The sequence below is a fragment of the Malaclemys terrapin genome, chromosome 8 (genome assembly GCF_027887155.1).
Source record: "Malaclemys terrapin pileata isolate rMalTer1 chromosome 8, rMalTer1.hap1, whole genome shotgun sequence".
Taxonomy (NCBI): Eukaryota; Metazoa; Chordata; order Testudines; family Emydidae; genus Malaclemys; species Malaclemys terrapin.
In genome coordinates this window covers 99,754,139-99,774,224 of record NC_071512.1, presented here as the reverse complement: position 1 = coordinate 99,774,224, position 20,086 = coordinate 99,754,139, and the positions used below count along the sequence as shown (strand labels likewise).

The 20,086-nt window shown below is 40.9% G+C and overlaps 1 protein-coding gene across 3 annotated transcripts in view; it reads right to left on the bottom strand.

Moving 5' to 3' along the window:
- Positions 1-20,086, bottom strand: part of TUT4 (terminal uridylyl transferase 4) — an 81,779-nt gene that overhangs the window by 48,503 nt on the left and 13,190 nt on the right. For all 3 annotated transcript variants that reach the window (XM_054037115.1, XM_054037116.1, XM_054037117.1), the window contains exons 3-7: positions 18,836-18,999; positions 17,329-17,445; positions 13,247-13,424; positions 8,561-8,649; positions 3,993-4,044 (exon numbers count right to left, since the gene is read on the bottom strand). In XM_054037115.1, coding sequence (XP_053893090.1) covers positions 3,993-4,044; positions 8,561-8,649; positions 13,247-13,424; positions 17,329-17,445; positions 18,836-18,999 — 600 coding nt within the window. The remainder of the gene's footprint in view (positions 1-3,992; positions 4,045-8,560; positions 8,650-13,246; positions 13,425-17,328; positions 17,446-18,835; positions 19,000-20,086) is intronic.

Here is a 20,086-nt window from a genome sequence, read left to right as displayed (position 1 = left end):
TATGGTAAGCCAAAATTGCTACAAGATGGCCCTTAACAGAACTGAACAAAAGGCCAGCCTGTTTTAAGTGCGATAGGTAGTTGAGGGTCTTTGGTATTAAGGCCTGGATCAGGTCCAGAACCTTTTGAGCTGCCCATATTGAGAACATCTTCCATTTGGAAGAACATATATTTCTGGTTTATGTTTTCCTGCTCTCTATCAGCACTTCCTGGACCTGGAGGGGACAGTCTATCTATGGTAGTCAGCCAGCAAACAGCCACACGGTCAGTTGCAGTGACTTCAGGTCTGGGTGGAGTATCTGGCTGTGGTGCTGTGAGATCACTTTTGGGCAGTCTGGGAGCTAGATCAGTGGCTGAATGGACATGTGTATAGTTCTGTCAGCCAAAACTTGCTAGTGCAGAATATTAGACTAATCGTGGCTTTGTCTCTTGATTTTGGAGGTTACCCTGGGGAGGAGGGAAAATTTGTGAAAATGCATACAGAACGCCATGAGATCCTTGCAGAAGGAAGACATCCAGTTACTACCTCAGGTTCACAACCCCTTTGGAACAAAAGTTCTGGCTCTTTGCATTGACACTGGGGGCAAACAGGCCTATCAGATGGTTCCCCCAACGCAAGAATATCGGCTTTATGATGGACTTCCTCAATGTACACTTATGTGTGGTAACAGACTGAGTGCCAGGATGTTGCTGACTCCTAGGAGATGAAGAACCATTGGGATTATCCCGTAATCGTGGCACCATGTCCAGAGCTTCATAGTTTCTAGAACTAGGAGGAACAAGTGTGCACCACCTTACTTGTTTATATAGACCATTCTTGACATATTGTCCATCACAATCTGCACTATGGAGTTTTGGAAAACAGGTAGGAAGGACATACAGGTTAGTGATATACATTGATGTGAAACACTGTATTTTCTAGGGACCAAGTTCCTTGCATCTTTAGATGGTCTGGGTGGGCTCCCCAAGCCTGTTCCTGACACATCTGTGATTAGAGTCCTTGTAGGGAGGGAACCCACTGCACACATTTGTAGGTTCCTTCCACCATCTGAGTTCTGTGATGATGTGAGATGGAATCATGATCTTCTCATACATCTGGTGTTTTGCCAGGGAACAGACCAATGTGAGCCAGAGTTGGAATGGCCAGAGATGATGTCTGGCAAGTGCCATCACATACATCCATACTGATATATGGCCTAGCACCATATATAGACATATCTGACTCATCATAGACAGGTTTGATTCTATCCCAACCACTAGTGACTGCACTGAAATCTGGAGCCAATTATGGCTCTTTTGCACTCTATCGCGTGCAATATGGTAAGATGATTTTTTTAGAGCATACCAAGAGTGGGGGAGGGATAGCTCAGTGGTTTGAGCATTGGCCTGCAAAACCCAGGGTTGTGAGTTCAATCCTTGAGGGGGCCACTCAGGGATCTGGGGCAAAATCAGTACTTGGTCCTGCTAGTGAAGGCAGGGGGCTGGACTCAATGACATTTCAGGGTCCCTTCCAGCTCTAGGAGATAGGTATATCACCATATATTTATTTATAACTGAGAGAACACACTTCTATATGCATCTGAAGAAGTGGGCTGTAGTCCACAAAAGCTTATGCTCTAATAAATTTGTTAGTCTCTAAGGTGCCACAAGTACTCCTGTTCTTTTTGAGAGAACACAGTGTCAATTCCAGGCTTGCTGCCATCTCCTTCTGGGATCTGCACTGCTTCAGCCAGTTGTCCAGGTAAGAGTAGATATGAATGCCCTTCCTGCTGAGATGTCCCACAACTATCACTAGGCACTTCATAAAGACTCTTGGTTCCATGGAGTCCAAATGGCAGTACCTCATACTAGTAATGAGTGCGCCCACCATGAATCTTAGATACTCCCGATAAGACGGATGGATGGCTATGTGGAAGTACATATCCTGGACATCAAGAAACACTCATCAGTCTTGAGAAATGTACACAAGCATTACCATTCTGAATCTGAGGTGGTGTGTATACACATTCAGTCTCTGCAGTCCTAGGATAGGACAAAAACCACCTTTCTTCTTTGGGATAAGGAAATATTGGGTGTAGTATCTCTTCTTTGCCTCCTAGACAAAGCAATGAGGCCATTTCTATTTATAACAGGACCCCTGCAAATGTATAAGGAAGAGAGCAGGGTGGGGTAAGAGTGGAAGTATATAGTATATAGGGTAGCTTTGGGCAATGATGACTAATGCCCATTGTAAGCTGTGATGGCCACATGGGCCTGGGGAAAGCAGCAAGATGGTTCCTGAAAGTGGGAGAAGGCTCTGGATTGGCTTTCGGTATGATTCGACACTCCCGTCTGTTAAAACTGCTGCCTCCGAGAGGCTTGCCAAGGATGGGCAAGATGGGAATCCCCTGAAGCATCTGGGCTTCTGTCTGTGTTGCTACTCTGTCAACTCCAGATGTAAGAAGCAGTTGTCTCTTTGCTGGGACTGATGCTTGTATAGTTTTCTATAGAGAGCCAGTGTGTAGATTCCCAGTGTCCCTTAAGTCACTGAGAGAGTGTAGGCTTTAGTCTGTTCTCTGGCTGATGAGCTCCAATCCCTCAAAGGGCAGGTCCTCTACAATAGCCTGTACTTTGCACGATACCTTGCCCAGTGCTTGGAACCATGAGGCCCATCTCATTGTGACAACCCTGGTCATTGACCTTGTGGACATATCAAACGCACCATGGCGGCCTATAATGATCTCACGACCACCTGAGACTCTTCTGAGATATCTTTTTAACTCTTCACAGTCTGCTTTGGACGTAACTATCTTGAGTAATTTTGTATCACCGCCAAACTTTGCCAACTCACTGTTTACCCCTTTTTACATATCATTTTTTCCTCTAACTGCCTCTTTTACTCTGATGTTTAGCCATGGTGGCATTTTTTGGTCCTCTTACTATTTTATTTGGGGTATACATTTAATTTGAGCCTCTTTTATAGTGTTTTTTAAGTTTCTATGTGGCTTGCAGGCATTTCACCCTTGTGATTTTTCTTGTAATTTCCTTCTTGAAGTTAAAAGCTATTGTCTAGGGCTTCTTTGGTATTTTCCCTCCACAAAGATGTTAAATTTAATTACATTATAGTCACTATTACTGATCAGTTCAGCTATATTCACCTCTTGGACCAGATCCTGTGCTTTACATAGAACTAAACTAAGAATTGCCTCTTCCCTTGTGGTTTCCAGGAGTAGCTACTCCAAGAAGTAGTCAGTGTCAGCAGGGCCGGCTCTAGGATTTTTGCCGCCCAAAGCAAAAACAATTTTGGCCGCCTGGGAGGGAGGGGGAGACTCCAAGTGGCCGAGGCATGGGCGCCGCTTCTCCCCCTCCCTCCCTGGCTCCCAAGCCTGGGAGCGAGGGGGAGCAGCGGCGCGCAAAACGGCCGCTCGGGATCTCCCCCTCCCTCCCAGGTTTGAGAGCCAGGTTTGAGAGCCTGGGAGGGAGGGGGGAGACCCTGAGCCGCCGCTGCGCACGAAACAGCTGATTCGCGCGCCGCTGCTCCTCCTCCCTCCCAGGCTTGAGAGCCTGGGAGGGAGGAGGAGAAGCGGTGCCCGCGCCACGGCCACTCGGAGTCTCCCCCTCCCTCCCAGGCTCTCAAACCTGGGAGGGAGGGGGAGATCCCGAGCGGCCGCGGCACGCGAAACAGCTGTTTCGCGCGCCGTGGCAGCAGCAGCGGAGGTGAGCTAGGGCGGCCGGGGCACATTTTTAGGGGCGGCATTCTGGCGCCGGCCATGCCGCCCCTAAAAATGTGCCGTCCCAAGCACCAGCTTGTTTTGCTGGTGCCTAGAACCGGCCCTGAGTGTCAGTCTAGCACCATTCACTAGCATTAAACTGACTGAAAAAGGCTACAGTAAAACATAAAATCTCTATCCTTTCTGTAATTAAAATATTCTGTGTGCTTTTTGTTGTATTTTTCCCAGCAATGTTATTACAAAAAGCAGTTACGTAAGCAAGCATCAATTACGGTTAACTTACCACAGTTTTTTAAAATGTCAAGCACCTGTATCAGAACATCTGGGTGACTCATCTAAAAATGAGGACCAAACAAAATTAGGACAGGTTATTTTAGTCAGAAACTGAATAACTGAATTTTATAATTAGTTTAACACCATTTAAGTTGTACAATTTAAATACATAATGTTTATCGTAAATTTTCCTATAATAATTCATTGTACTCATCTACAGATATTTATGAAAGATGTTAAATATGTTCATCTACTCCATGAAAATGGGTGCTAATAAATAATTCAGACAGCTTTCTCTTTTAAGTTATATTCTATGAACTCTTCTGGTAAACACATCTGCTCCATCTACACATTAAAAAATAATCTGAATATTTTTGAAATCTGAATCCTCTGATATGGTGTATGTTCAGCTGTAAGTGTTGGCTCTTTACTCCTGGGGGAATTCTGTGCCACTGCACATGCGCAGACTTTATGTCCCCCAATTATTTCTTTGCTTCCCTGTAGAAAAATGACTTTCTGACTGGGAAACAAAGGGAAGCCACAAGAGCAGTAATGCAACCCTCCCCAGCAGTATGTTTTGGGTGCCCAGGACAGCCGGCAGAGAAGTAAATCAGTGTGGGGCAGGAGGCAGGACTCAGGAAGAACCGGCTGGTGGCTCCTACCCGGCGCCGAGCTCAGCTGCTGGGCTGGGGAGGATGGGACTTCCTCTTCCCCTGCACGGCATCCGGAGCTGGGTCAGACCCACCCCCAGATTTCTCCCCCAGCTGCAGGAAGCTAGGCAAACTCCTCCTTCCTCCCCCACCCCTCCCCCTTCTTGCACTCATCACTCCTCAGCTGCAGGGAGCTGCGACCCCATCCGCCCAACCCCCATGCATCCAGATCCCCTCGTACCCAGGCCCTCCCAATGAGCCTCAGCCCCCTGCACTCAGAACCCCCCCCCCAATGAGTCCCACTCCCCCTGTACCACCCCAATGAGCCACTCACACCCCCCTGCCGAGCTCTATCCCCCACACCCAGACCCCACCCCCCTCGCTGAGCCCCAACCACCTTCATCTGGACCCCTCTGCAGAGTTCCATTACCATTGCACCCAGAAACCCCCAAACCCCTGTGCCTCCAGATACCCTCCGCACCCGGATACCCCACTGAGCCGTCCACACCCAGATTGCCACACACAGAACCCTCTCAACTCACACCTGGATCCCCGCAACACTGAGCCCCTCCATACTTGGATCCTGCCTTGCTGAGCCTGCCTCCCACACCTGGTGCACCTGGCATGGAGGGGCAGGGCCTGGGGTGTTTCTGAGGCAGGTCCAGTCCTTTCACTGTCAGGGTTGGGTGCAGTCTCACCACTGAATCTGTGTCCAGGAAGGAGGACAGGGAAAAGCTGCATAGTGATCTCCAGCCTCTGTGCAGCCAGTGGCCTGTGCTCACCAATGCCGTGCTGGAGCCTCTACATTTATTTGACAAATAACACTTGCAGAATTTTGCAGAATTTTAAAATATTATGGGCAGCATTTTCATTTTTTGGCACAGAATTTTTTATTTTTTGGCGCAGAATGCACTCAGGAGTAGCTCTTGAGCTTGTCAAATAAATAAATAGCATGAAGTTTGGTTTACTTAATGAATTTTGTTAAAGTAACACATTTTTATACATGGAAAAAATCTTATTTTTCAGAAACCTAATATACTTATCAAAACAATATTTTAAAGGTGAACTGGAAATAGTTTACCAAAAATGAGTTAATAATTTATTTTTATGTGCTCCGAGACCCAACCAACAACAGACATGGGGTACTGAGCATATATTTGCTTTAAGTGTAGCTCCAGCTGATCCTAATGGCTGCAACACCTCAGAATGCAATACTCAGATATGCACCCCAAAGTACCAACACAGATGTCATGAACTTCACTGGAACAAAAGAGCCAATGGTAGTAAGGTTTTTGAGTATGTTTTGGGGGTGTTGGGGTTTTTTTGTTTTACTTATGTGTTTTGTTTCTTACATTACTTTTGTATTAAGTTAAAGATGATCACCCCATGTATTATAAAAATGCACCAATAACCTTAGCCTCCTAAGGGCCAGCTCCATTATTTTGGAGGAGTTTTCGGTATTTGTGATATCTGGGATGTGACAGCAACAAGGAGCTGAATAGAATATAAATATGATGGCAATTTTAAGACAACTTTCCATAAAGTTTGTGTGTTTAGTGACTTTTCAACACTTACTATTTGGGCATCCTGTACATAAAAATACACAGTTTATTTGGGGTAAATTATTTGCATTCAATTTCTAATGCTTAGAAGCAGATTCAGTAGAATAGAAAAGAAAATGGCTAGTAGCCCACATAAAGCTGCAAAAAAAAGAAATTAAAGCTACTATGTAGATGTAATTTTCTTGAAATGACGCAAAATGATAAAACTTTTGTCAATCTGACTTACAATTAGGGCTGTCAAGCAATTAAAAACATTAATCACAATTAATTGCGCTGTTAAACAATAACAGAATAACATTTATTTAAATATTTTGGCTGGTTTTCTACATTTTCAAATATATTGATTTTAATTACAGCACACAATACAAAGTGTACATTGCTCACTTTATACTTATTTTATTACAAATATTTGCACTGTAAAAACAAATAGTATTTTTCAATTCACCTAATACAAGTACTGCAGTGCAATCGCTTTATCATGAAAGTTGAACTTACAAAAAATTAGAATTATGTGCAAAAAAAAAACCTTAATTCAAAAATAAAACAATATAAAACTTTAGAGCATACAAGTCCACTCAATCCTACTTCTTGTTCAGTCAATCGTTCAGGCAAACAAGCTTGTTTACATTTGCAGGAGATAAAGCTGCCCGGTTCTTGTTTACAATGTCCACCTGAAAGCGAGAACAGGCGTTCTCACGCAGGGGCGGCTCTATGTATTTTGCCGCCCCAAGCACGGCAGTCAGGCGGCTCTCGGCGGCGCAGCCTGCGGGAGGTCTGCTGGTAACACGGATTCGGCGGCATGCCTGCAGGAGGTCCGCCGGTCCCGCGGCTTCTGCGTACCCACTGCCGAATTGCCGCCGAAGCAGCAGGACCAGCGGACCTCACGCAGGCATGCCGCCGAAGGCTCCCTGACTGCCGCCCCCACAGCGATCAGCAGGCCGCCCCCCGCGGCTTACCACCCCAGGCACGCGCTTGGTTGCTGGTGCCTGGAGCCACCCCTGTTCGCACGGCACTGTTGTAGCCGGCATCGCAAGATATTTAGGTGCCCAATGCACTAAAGATTCATATATCCCTTCATGCTTCAACCACCATTTCAGAAGACATGCGTCCATGCTGATGACAGGTTATGCTCAATAATGATCCAAAGCCGTGCGGACCGATACATGTTCATTTTCACCATCTGAGTCAGATGTCACCAGCAGAAGGTTGATTTTCTTTTTTGGTGGTTGGGTACTGTAGTTTCCACATCAGAGTGTTGCTCTTTTAAGACTTCTGAAAGCATGCTCCATATCTCCTCCCTCTCAGATTTTGGAAGACACTTCAGATTCTTAAGCCTTGGGTCAAGTGCTGTAGCTATCTTTAGAAATCTCACACTGGTACCTTCTTTGCGTTTTGTGAAATCTGTAGTGAAAGTGTTCTTAAAACGAACAACGTGTGCTCGGTCATCATCCAAGACTGCTATAACATGAAATATATGGCAGAATGTGGGTAAAATAGAGCAGGAGACAGACAATTCTCCCCCGAGTTCAGTCACAAATTTAGTTAACGCATTATTTTTTTTAACTAGTGCCATCACCATGGAAGCATGTCCTCTGGAATGGTGGCCGAAGTATGAAGGAGCATACAAATGTTTACCATATCTGGCACATAAATACCTTGCAATGTCGGCTACAAAAGTGCCATGAGAATGTCTGTTCTCACTTTCAAGTGACATTGTAAATAAGAAATGGGCAGCATTATCTCCTGTAAATGTAAACAAACTTGTTTGTCTTAGCAATTGGCTGAACAAGAAGCAGACTGAGTGGACTTGTAGGCTCTAAACTTTTACACTGTTTTGTTTCTGAGTGCAGTTGTAACAAAACAAAACAAAAATTTTACATTTGTAAGTTGCACTTTCATGATAAAGAGATTGCACAACAGTACTTGTATGAGATGAATTGAAAAATACTATTTCTTTTGTTTATCATTTTTACAGTACAAATATTTGTAATAAAAAATAATATAAAGTGAACACTGTACACTTTGTATTCTGTGTTGCAAGTCAAATTAATATATTTGAAAATGTAAAAAACATCTAAAAAATTTAATAAATTAAAATTGGTATTCTATTGTTTAACAAATGCAATTAAAACCACGATTAATCATAATTCATTTTTTTAATTGCGAATAATTTTTTTGAGTTAATCACGTGAGTTAACTGCGATTAACTGACAGCCCTACTTACAATATATCAAAATACCAAATAACGTTCAAACTATGTGCTATTTGCTATTACAACAATTAGCCTTAGTGGAAGATAAAGACAATGGAGCAGATATAACGTGCAGGTTATTGACTCTTTTTAGTTATGACAAGACACTACTTACCTTGGAGGGAAATTTTATGTCAATATTAACATCACTGGTTTTAAAAGCAAATCTAGTTAGACAGGAGCCATACATCCTCAGTGAACACTCTGGAAAACAGAGAAAGGCTTTGTAACTGGGCTGGCCGCCTCCAGTACGCCCCCTCGTGGCCTAGGGTAGCCTGCCTCATTTTCCCCTCTTGAACTGTTCTAATAAAATTTCCCGTAAGGCTTTGTCTTGGTCAAAAACAGCCCTCTTTGAAGACTAGGTTTATTAAAACTCAAAACCCCAAAACAAAGTCCATTCGTAAGTCCACACAACCCAAGATTTCTCTTTCTCCTCTCAAGTCTTCCTGCCTGGGGCCTTGGCAGTCTCTCCCCTGTTTGGAAAGGATCTTTCTACATTCATCAATACCGGGAAGGCGGGGAGAGCAGGGAAAGCCAGCAGGAAGTCTTACAGCGTGGGTCAACTGACTTGGCTTGTGCTAGGGGATAAAAAATAGCAGACTAGACATTCTTATGAGGGCTCTGAGACCTACCCCCTTCACCATGTTTCAGCACAAGCTTAGTCAGTTAACCCAGGCTCTGAGACTTGTTGCCATGAGTCTGTGGTTTTTTAGCAGTGTATATGTATCATCCCAGGCCTTTGTGCCTGGAGAGCTTTCCTCAGTCTCTGCAGACTCTACCACAGCTTCCTGGGCTCTCCCCACTTCACTGCAACTTCCTGCTTCAGTGTTGAATTACCTGATTCAACCCAAGTATGCCTCATTCTGTAATCAAGATTAGTTAGCTACAGCCCTCCTAGCCCTTAAGGGGCAAGACACCCTATTATAGGTTTAAGTGATGATGGGCCAAATTATCCCCTCACTGATGACATTTAAAACTTTCTTGAGACACTATATCTAACCTCAGCAGTTATATTCTAATGAATGATTAATCACCTCCCCCACTCGGTTACTCAGTCTAGCCACACTTCCAATGTCAGATTTGTGTCCATTAATTCTTTTGCGGAGAGACTGTCCGGTTTGACACAAATCTGACATCAGGAATCATAATACTCAAAAACCAGTGGGAGAACACTTTAACCTGTCTGGCCATTCAATGACAGACCTACGGGTGGCTATATTACAACAGAAAAACTTCAAAAACAGACTCCAACGAGAGACTGCTGAGCTGGAATTGATATGCAAACTAGACACAATCAACTCAGGATTGAATAAGGACTGGGAATGGCTGAGCCATTACAAACATTGAATCTATCTCCCCTTGTAAGTATTCTCACACTTCTTATCAAACTGTCTGTACTGGGCTATCTTGATTATCACTTCAAAAGTTTTTTTCTCTTACTTAATTGGCCTCTCAGAGTTGGTAAGACAACTCCCACCTGTTTATGCTCTCTGTATGTGTGTATATATATATATCCTCAATATTTATTCCATTCTATATGCATCCGAAGAAGTGGGCTGTAGTCCACGAAAGCTTATGCTCTAATAAATCTGTTAGTCTCTAAGGTGCCACAAGTACTCCTGTTCTTTTTGCGGATACAGACTAACACGGCTGCTACTCTGAAACAATTTTCACACTCTCACAACAAAGAAAATATTGTTCTCTAAATTTTTATGCTGTAATTTTTTTTTTTTATCCTGTAAACTACAGTTAGTGTCATGGTGTTAGTGTATACTTTTTAATAAAGTTTAGGTGGTTATCAAGTAGCACTGTTCCACCTGAGCATCCAATCAACTTTTGTCTGATATACTCCTTTGCCACAAATATTACTCCTTGTATTTACCATGGCATCTGTGCCAAATAATTAGATTAGCAAGTGCCTGTGCATTATTCAACAGTAAAACTTACACACAAAACATAATTGAGCAACCTGGAAACCATCATAGCCACAGAAGTACAGTATCTACTTAAACAATTGTATTTCTAGAGCTACAATGGTTCCTGACCAGTTCAAATACACATTAGGCCTGTTCTAAGCCAGACAATGGTATCATAAGCAAATACCACTCCATCGCACAAAATTATTTATGAAACATTTTGATGTATTTTATGTAGGAGATAATTATTCTGTGATATTTGTGCTGTAGTTATTGGACAAAATCAGGCTAATCACAAAACTGGGAGTAGTCCCTCCTCCCCACAATTTAGGACATGCTGCTAAAACAATATTAGTTGCCTTTATTCTGGCTGTGATCAAACCAAAGAATCTACAGATTCTCAGGAGAAATCATGGCTTGGTAGAAACTGTTTTCCACATATATACAGAACATTCCACTGACCAGAAGTAATGAGACCCTGTGGAATAGACTTGTGTAGGTTAACCAGGGAGCTAAAATTGTCAAAGTCATCATTTTTCATGCATCCCTGTAAGAGGGGAGTTGACTTCTTTTTTTTATGGTGGACTCTTGTGAACAAAACAAGCCAGAATGTTCAATTGTTCCTGGACTGTTACTGGATAAAACTTTTAGTCAGCATTTGATAAAATTAAAATCCAGAAACCAATTTTTAAAAAGGAGCACAACAAATTGTCTTCCATTACTAGTATCATTTTCTCTATTTACCATCAGATTTTAGTTAATATGCATAGTGTATGTTTAAGAAGCATAAGAGATCATTACTCCTAAAATGAACAAAAAAAGTCTTAATTATTACTACACTTTTATTGAGAAGGGGAAAAAAGTAGCTATTTATCAAACAAAAAAGATAACATATTAATTTCTAGGCAGTTTTGATATAAATGAAATCTTCTAGAAAAGCTATTGTCTGCCAATGAAAGACCAATACCTCATTCACTGCAGCTTCTCTGATAATTCAACTATTGCTAACATAATGTTGATACATTTGTCTAGCTTCAAATATCTGCTCTCTTGTTTTGAGTCTACCAATTAGTATTATAGGAGATAAGAAGTTAAAGCAAAGAAGGAAAATAAAATCAACAATATAAATTATAGGGACATATATAAATTGGATTTGAAAGTTAAATATTTTGTTAGTGAAGTAACATGAGGGATGGCTAATGTATGAAGATTTACAAAATATGTGATCCAAATAAAGAGTTTACAAAATATATGAGCAAAATAAAGCAAGAGGAGAAGGATGGGTGAAGCTGATACTGAATCTACAGAGAGGTATTATGTAAGTATTTTGGCTGACACAGCAGAGACAGTGTGCATAGCTGTTAAGAACAATAAAGGCATTCAGGTGTTTCTTGGAAGCCATAACAGACCTCCAGAGCTGTAAGAGAAGGAGAAGAGAAGCAATGAAGGCAAAATAAAAAAATTATATATGGAAGGTTTTGATGAAATGAACAAGACAAAAATACTTTCATCAATAAGTAATACTGTAAAAAAAAAAAAAAGCAACCATGTTATCTAGTCTATTAATTTAAATGGGATTTACATTTTATCTAGAAAGCATATGTGGCCTGATTTTAAAAGGTGATCAGCACCTGCAGCTCCCATTGACTTCAGTGGGATTTGTGGGTCATCCGCACTTCTGAATATCAGGCCCATAGTGAATGTTAAACAGAAACTTTCTTGATAATTTTCAAAATTCTGATGTTACTATCCATAACCACCACAGGCCTTTGCAATGCATGGTTCATATTTGGCACGTGCAATAATACTCAAATCACTGAAAGTCCAAAGAAAACAAACGTAAGGCCGTAGTTAATCCCACTAGAAACATACATCTACCAGGTATAATTATTTAAAGAGATCACTGAGACTGAAATGTCACTGACTGCACACAATCTTTTCCACTAACAGACGTGCCATCCTGGTTCTTTACTAATCCCCAGGTTGTTTACAAATTCAGTCAAACTAATTTATGTCGTTACTGCATTGGTGAGGGTCACTCACCATTGAGCTTCTAAACTGCCAATGGCATTAAAAAGAGAGAGCACGAACAGTATGAAATAACATTTGGAATTTAGATACTCAGATTTAAACAAAATTATCAACTTCTGCAAGCAATTTTGGTCAGTTGAGGACCCATTGCTCTCATATTTAACATGGAGAGGCCTGTGAGAGCTATGCTCCTTCTGGATTTAAGAGACCTCCACTTCCAGTAAAATAATGTATATGAGGACTTGTAGTTTATGTTGCACCTATGTATCAAGGGTGACCTATAAATAAAACTATTGGGGTTGAGTATTTTTTTTTTGCTGTTTCTTTTTAATTTTTTTTAAACTTTATTAATTCAAGTCTTGTCTATCCTGACAGATTTCACAGACAACTGAAGAACTGGTAGAGAAAAAGTAAAACTTACTTAATTGAGAAGGGAAGTGACATTTAGTCACACTGTTTAAAACTCTTCGTTTTGTTCACATCTACTTAATTTAAATGCATTATTTAAATGCATCTTACAAATACTTGTAAGAAGAAAGATTTTTATTATAGCCCCACCACTACGATTAAGGACTGGTACTTTGATCCTAAAAATGCTTGTGTAAAGTTAAGCACATATGTAAGGGATTTGTGCAACTGGGAGCTAAATCTCTTTGAGACCTCAAACAAATCGGCTAACAAAACCAGGGAAGGTAAGACTTGACATTCCTGATACTTCTAAAGATATAATAAAGATATTTCAAACAAAATGAACTATTCCACACTGATGAAGAGAGCAAGATTTAACTTATAACTGTTAGAATAAATTAAGAAAATGTCTTGCATTTAAAGAAAATGAGGGACATCATGCATACCTGGTAAGGGCTGTTGAATAATCTTCTCCATCTCGCTTACAATTTCTTGGCGGATTCTGAAGTCATCATCTGATATGCCTTGTTCATTTGCTGCCTCCATGAGTGTAAAAGTCAAAGCAGCCACCTGTGCAGGGGAGGAAGGTGGGAGGCCACGCAGCTCATTTTCTTCCTGTTTTTCCTGGAGAATTTTTGGATGATAAGAGGATGATTGTACTTGATTATATTATTTTTAACTTGAGGGTTTGCTTTATATGGTGCTCTGACCAGCACATTTCCACAGGATTCAAACTCTGCACAGCCAATTGGCATATATGACAACTGGGCTCATGGAAATGACACTAGATGCTCCATGTTAGCAAAGGAACAGGTTCTTGCAGGGCCGACAGCCAAGGAAGGAATCTGAAGGGTTATGTTCCCTGAATTACATTTGCGTGGCTAAGAGCTCTGAAACAGAGTTTATCCAAAGACATGAAAGAAGCTGTATTTTTTTTCTTGCACAATAAACACTAGTGACTGAACGGAGAGCCCATATGCAGGACTCCAGTGAGGCAAACAGTTTCCCCTGACTCCCAATTAAATATAAGGAGCTTGTTCTCCTCTCACTACAGCCCAACCAGTTACTCTCATCAAGTGCTAGTTTTAATCTATTGGATTATAATAATTAACTTCATTTATTGGAGATAACTACTTTAGGAACATTAAAACCTGATAAATCTCAGATCACCTGGAATCAGCAGTGACCGCTACTTGGTTCTGAAATTCACTGATTAATTGAATTGTATGACTCACCATGGAAACATCTTAATCAATAGCATAGTTTTTGAATAAGTGACTAACAACCTGTTATGCAACCGCAGAACACAGCACCATAATAAAAGTGTTGACCAAATCTCCACACTTATATGTACACAGTTCAAGTTTATTTATCAAGTTAGCTCTATTTTGATTTCCTTATTTTAAAAATTAAAACATGACAACAAAAATAATATAAATTTTGCAAGCTTTTTAAAAATTATTTATTTTGTCACTGTTGGGTTTGTTTTTCTGTGGGGTCTGTTTTTTGTTTGTCTGGGGGTTTTTTGGTGCAGAAGCTGCTATTGGTAAGCTAGTTTAGTCACTCATAAAAGGTAAATGTATCTAACCTCAGCTCTCATACATTTTATAATATGTGACCTGATTGGTCTTTTTGCACTACTGGAATATTAATGTTAATACACCGCTACCTTGATATAACACGACCCGATATAACACGAATTCGGAAATAACGCGGTAAAGCAGTGCTCCGCGGGGGGGGGGGGGGGGGGGGGTGCTGCGCACTCCAGTGAATCAAAGCAAGTTCAATATAACGCAGTAAGATTTTTTGGCTCCCGAGGATAGCGTTATATCGAGGTAGAGGTGTATTATAACATATAATATATAAGAGTGTATACTTAGATGTATAAAATTAGAAACACATGATATTTTTAGGGCTTAGGCTGAGTCTTAGACCCACTGGATGGGATTTTACAAAATACCATTTAAAAGTGTATTTTGCACCATCATTGTGAATCTGGGCTTACGCTATAAATTAAAATTACAGTGGACAACAAATGGCACAGATCAAACCCAGCTTTTCACCCATTAATTAGAAGTATCCACATCTCACCCTCCCACCCTGACTATTCAGATATACCAACGTAGCAACAGTGGCCAAAAACACCTTATTTCACATCTCCTGGCTAGATCATGCCCTTTGGTGTCAAATGCAGAACTAATTATAGGAATCTGTGATTTTGTCACTTCAAGACTGGATTATTACAACACACTATACCTTAGTCTGACCCAGAAGCCAACCCACAAACTAGAGATAATTCAGCACACAAAAACCCACCTATTAAGTGAAGCAGACCAATGAGAGCACATCATACCAAAACTTGTGCCATACACAGGCTGCCAGTTCAGTTCTGAGAAGTCCAAGATCCCAGTCCTTATCATTAAAGACCTAAATAGGGTAGGACCAATCTATCTCAAGGACTTCCCCATTCTGTGCAGCTCCCCAAGTCATTTATATTCAATAGAGACGTCATGAGTGATGGAATCCTGATATGAATTATAAGCTGAAGAAGAGCATTCTCAATAGTCTCAATAGAGTGCTCTCAACTATGGAATATGCTACCACTGGAGATTAGGGTATGGCCAAATCTTGCAACCTTCAGACTACAATGCAGAACTCTTCATCAGGTATTTGCTCCAACAGCTAAGCTTCAGAATGTCCCCAGCAACCTGCTCCTAGAGAAAAACACCTATATCCATCTACTCATAAAGGATTGGCTTAAAAGTAAATGGTGACAAGGGAAGAACATTTTTAAAAATGTTATGGCATTTAGATATTACAGAGATAGACATCTTAGAAATTACTCCTGGGGGAATTCTGCACTACTGCGCGTGCCCATAATTAATGAGCCACACATATTTTTAATTTTTTGCACAGAAAAAAGCTTCTGACGAAATGTTGCTGCAGTTCTGCTTTTTGCACAGAGGGTGCTGTGGCGATAGACAACAGCAGCAGCTCCCGGCCAGCGAGGCAAGAGAAAGAGACTGCCTTCTTCACAGTGCCAGTCAGGGGCTAAGAGGACACAGAGCGTGGGTGGCCGGGGGGGGTGTCGTCAGACAGGGGCTCATAAGGGCTAGTGGGGGAGGACAGACTGGGGCAGGGGCTGAATAGGAGTGGAGGCAGAGGGCCACAGCGGGAGGGAGGTGCAGGGCCACATGGTTATGGGGGAGGGGGTTCAGAGCTACATAGGGACAGGGGAGTGGCTGGGTGGGGCACAGAGACACATGGGGATGGGAGAGGGAGGACAGGGACACATAGCGACAGGGGAGTGGCTGGGTGGGGGCACAGAGCCACATGGGACGGGGAGGGGGTACAGAGCCACATAGGGACGGCGGAGGGGGTGCAGGGTCACATGGGGATGGGGAGAGTGGGTGTCTGAGTGGGGGTGGAGGGATGTGGACGGGGGTGCAAGAACACATGGGGGCACAGGAACACATAGAGACGGGGCAGATGTTCCTGACTGAATGGGAGAGGCTAGGGATCAGCCAGCATCTGCATGGGGAAGCTCCCTAACAATCCCTCCCCCACCCCCAAAAAAATCTGTTCCATACTTTTCCCACTCATACCCAACAACCCTCCAAGTTCACACCCAGGCTCCTTCCCAGCAATTTACATCCCTCTCCTTCAGCTCCTCCGTTATCCCTGACTCCCACAAGCCTTTGCACTGCTTCTCAGGGGTGCGGGAAATACATTTCTCTATTGTAGTTTAAATTAATTATTACTCAGAGTTCTGTATTAATATGCCTAATAAGGCATCTATTTGTCAAGAAACAAAAACATTTCCTGAATCTGTTTTGTTGTCTGTGTTGTTACAGACATACTTGCTGACAAGTATTTTGAAATAAATGACCAAAAATAATTGAAACTGGTGTGTTATTATTTTGACAGACAAAATATACCAAATTTTGCATAATTTTAACATATTATGCACATAATTTTTAATTTTTTGTTGCAGAATTCTCCCAGGAGTATAGAAAAAATGATTGCTTCTGAAAAAATTATTACTATTTTTATATGCAACATTCTAATGGGCCACACCAACTGGCTAACACGGCAATGTACCCCACAGAAGTTCTGTTTTTTATAGGTAGTACTTCTAAGAGTGAACTTTATCAAAAATTTTAGCTCCAAGTATCAGAGGGTGAACTAGACACTTTCTGAGTCACCTGGATAGGTTTGTGGGTCAGGTATTCCACATTCTGTATTTTCTAGTTCAAAGGAAATGTTATATTATATAGAGAATTCTGGTTACAACATAAACAGTATTACATACCATAAAGTACATTATAAAAAGATTAATAACCTGAAATAGATTCAGTTACAAAATACTTAGCCAGTACTAATCTCACAAAAAATAATTACTTTTTTTTTTAGTTTTGATTTATCAGATTCACAGAATATGTTATCAAAAAAGTAACCTGAAATTCTTACTACAAAACAAAAGGTATGTATTTCACCACAGACTCAAAGTCTTCATTAATTAACTTACCATTATATTTTTCTTATGACGTTTTTCTTTAATGTGCTTGTGAGCTCCCTGGATATTTTCAATGTGAACCAAGCAGAGTTTGCATAGATACTGGCAGTTGGCATATTCTGGGGAGCGCTGAAATAAAGAGGCCAACATTTTTTTAAAAAAGAGACTTACATACTTCTGTCAGTAGTCCATGACAAATTGTGTCAATAATAAACAGTACTTAGCATTTATACAGCACCCTTTAGGTCAAAGTATTTTACAAATATTAATTAATGAAACTTGACAAGACCTCTGTGGGTTGGATTATCCCCACTGGACATGAAGTGAAAGTGACTTGCCCAAGGCCACATAACATGTTAGTGTCAGAGCCAGGAGTAAGACTCACAAGTTTCTGTCTTCTAACCCTTAGCTCAGGATGACTCTCTTGTTCAAGCTCTTTAAATGTAAGGATCTGTAAAATCTCATCATCAATCCTCCCAATGTCTTTTTCCCCCATTGACAAGAAGGGATATATTCACTATAGTGTCAGCCTACACATGTACTCCCTTTTTCTGCCATCTTTTGTAATTTTAAAAAGTATGTATTACCATCCTCCCTCCATTCGAACATGTTTATATTTGATAAATCCACAAAGCATTTTGGAAATGTCAGCTATTAAAATAGTATGGGGATTAATGCACAGGAAACATTCATTTTAAAACACTATTTGCTCTTGTTGAATTTGGTCTTTTGTGGTTTCACAAAAACTTGATATTTTCTGAATACTCAATATTTTCTGATTAAAATGTCAGTGTAAAATAATGTGGCCATTTTGCTTTTATCAATATAATATTCTGAGCCTTTATTTCATTTGTTTGAGGAAGAAACCTAACAAGATGAAGCCAAATATCAATCTGCTGGGGCTTATTTGATTAGTTTTGGGGGAGGGTGAAGGATTTCCTCAATACTGAGGCAGACCAAAAAATCTGAGTACACTTCAAAAGCAGAAGGAATCTTTTTGTTTTCTTAAATACCCATATACTGATTTGGGTATTGCTTTAGACCAGTTTAAAGGGGGTGTTTTGGGGAAGGTTTTCTGGGATAGAAATGTATGGGGAAGTTTGGCATTCATTATTTACAGTACTAGGACAAGTGACATTCTATAAACACCTAAGATAGATAAGCAGTGGATCCTTTAGATCTATTAAACAAAAAACGCTGGTAAATGCTCTACATATGCCATATGGGAGATCTATGTTCAATTTTCAGGCAATGTTTCTTGCTCTCCAGGCCAGCAATACTGAGGGAGCAGTCAGCTGTAGTGGGCAGTGTCTTATGCCACCCAAAAGAACCATTCTAAATCAAGAAGGAATAGTGGCAATAGGGTCAAAAAGAAGTCCCATCCAAACAAAAGTATGGTGACCATGATGTGAAGTCTCATTGGCATGGGGCTAAAAAGGCTCTTTACCAAAGCGACAGAATACACTGAATTTCCCTTTGCCCCGAACAAGCAAAAAGGAACGAGAATATCACAACCTACTTTTTCTAGTCGGGAGATATAATCTCTTTCCAGTCGCTCTTCTGCTTGTTTCAAGCCTAGCTGCTGTTCTGCTGTCAGAGTAGACTCATCAATTACAGCAGTGTTTTCTAAATACTCAGCCTCCAAATTATGTTCTTTAGCTGATTCAGGACTCTTCATTTTGCCTGGAGAAAGAAGTTGGCACTTAATTATTGTTTTCCAGAATAACTTTTTAAAAATGGGGAGGAGGAAGAGGTAAGCATTATAAACAATATAAGGTCATCTGTAGGTGCTTTCATGCAGGAGTCAACTCTGTGGGCTAAACATGAGAACATTCACTGGTACTTTTTAAATAGCATCACACAGGGCTTTAGTTACATGGTTCCCAATGACTTCAATGGGAATCAAATGGAAAATATCATCATCATCAACAACATAAGTGTAACCTTGCGTCTCTATGGAGAAAAGACTACGTAAGAATCTCTTCAATGGTCTTAAGATACCATACCTTCCAATGATGCATTACTGTTGTTTACCACCCTTAAGCGAGACTAAAGAGCCAAGTTTTTTAATATAAATGCTCTATCAAAGAAGAGAAAAAATGTAAGATATCAGCGCGGTGTAAGAGTTTTGTGCAAAGACTATGTTGTAGGAGGTAAGCTCTTTGGGGCAGCGATCATCTTTTTGTTATGAGTACATACAGCATGTGGCATAAAAGGACCATGATGTGCCATGAGAATACAAATAATAAGGTTTAAATTGTTACACTACATGTTTAGTCAAGAAAACTACCAGAAAGCTACTTTAAATAAATTCACAGAAAAATGTTTTCCAAGGCTACTAATTAGACAGTTCAATTGCACCCACTTACTAAGTCAGCATGATGTTAAGAACATACTTATGTTCTGTGACACCTTAGCATTCTATGGCTGTTCACAGCAACCATGCTGCATTGGAATGTTGTCATTTATAAATATATAAGATTTTGAAATTACAATCCCTCCTGAAGACTAAAATCTGCACATAGTTTGTTAATGTACACAACCATCTACAGTGTACACTATTCTTATGAGCACAACCCACATCAGTGGGAGTGTTACCAAGAACAACTAGATCTTAAAAGAGTAAGGAGAAGATGGCATTGAGATAGCTAGCCTGGGGACACAGATTGGAAATTGCTTAGTTAGCTGATTCCTAAGTATGGTCTGTGGATGACTGCTGGTCCATGCAACACTTGCTGGCGTTCTACATATAGTTGGCTGGTCACATGTT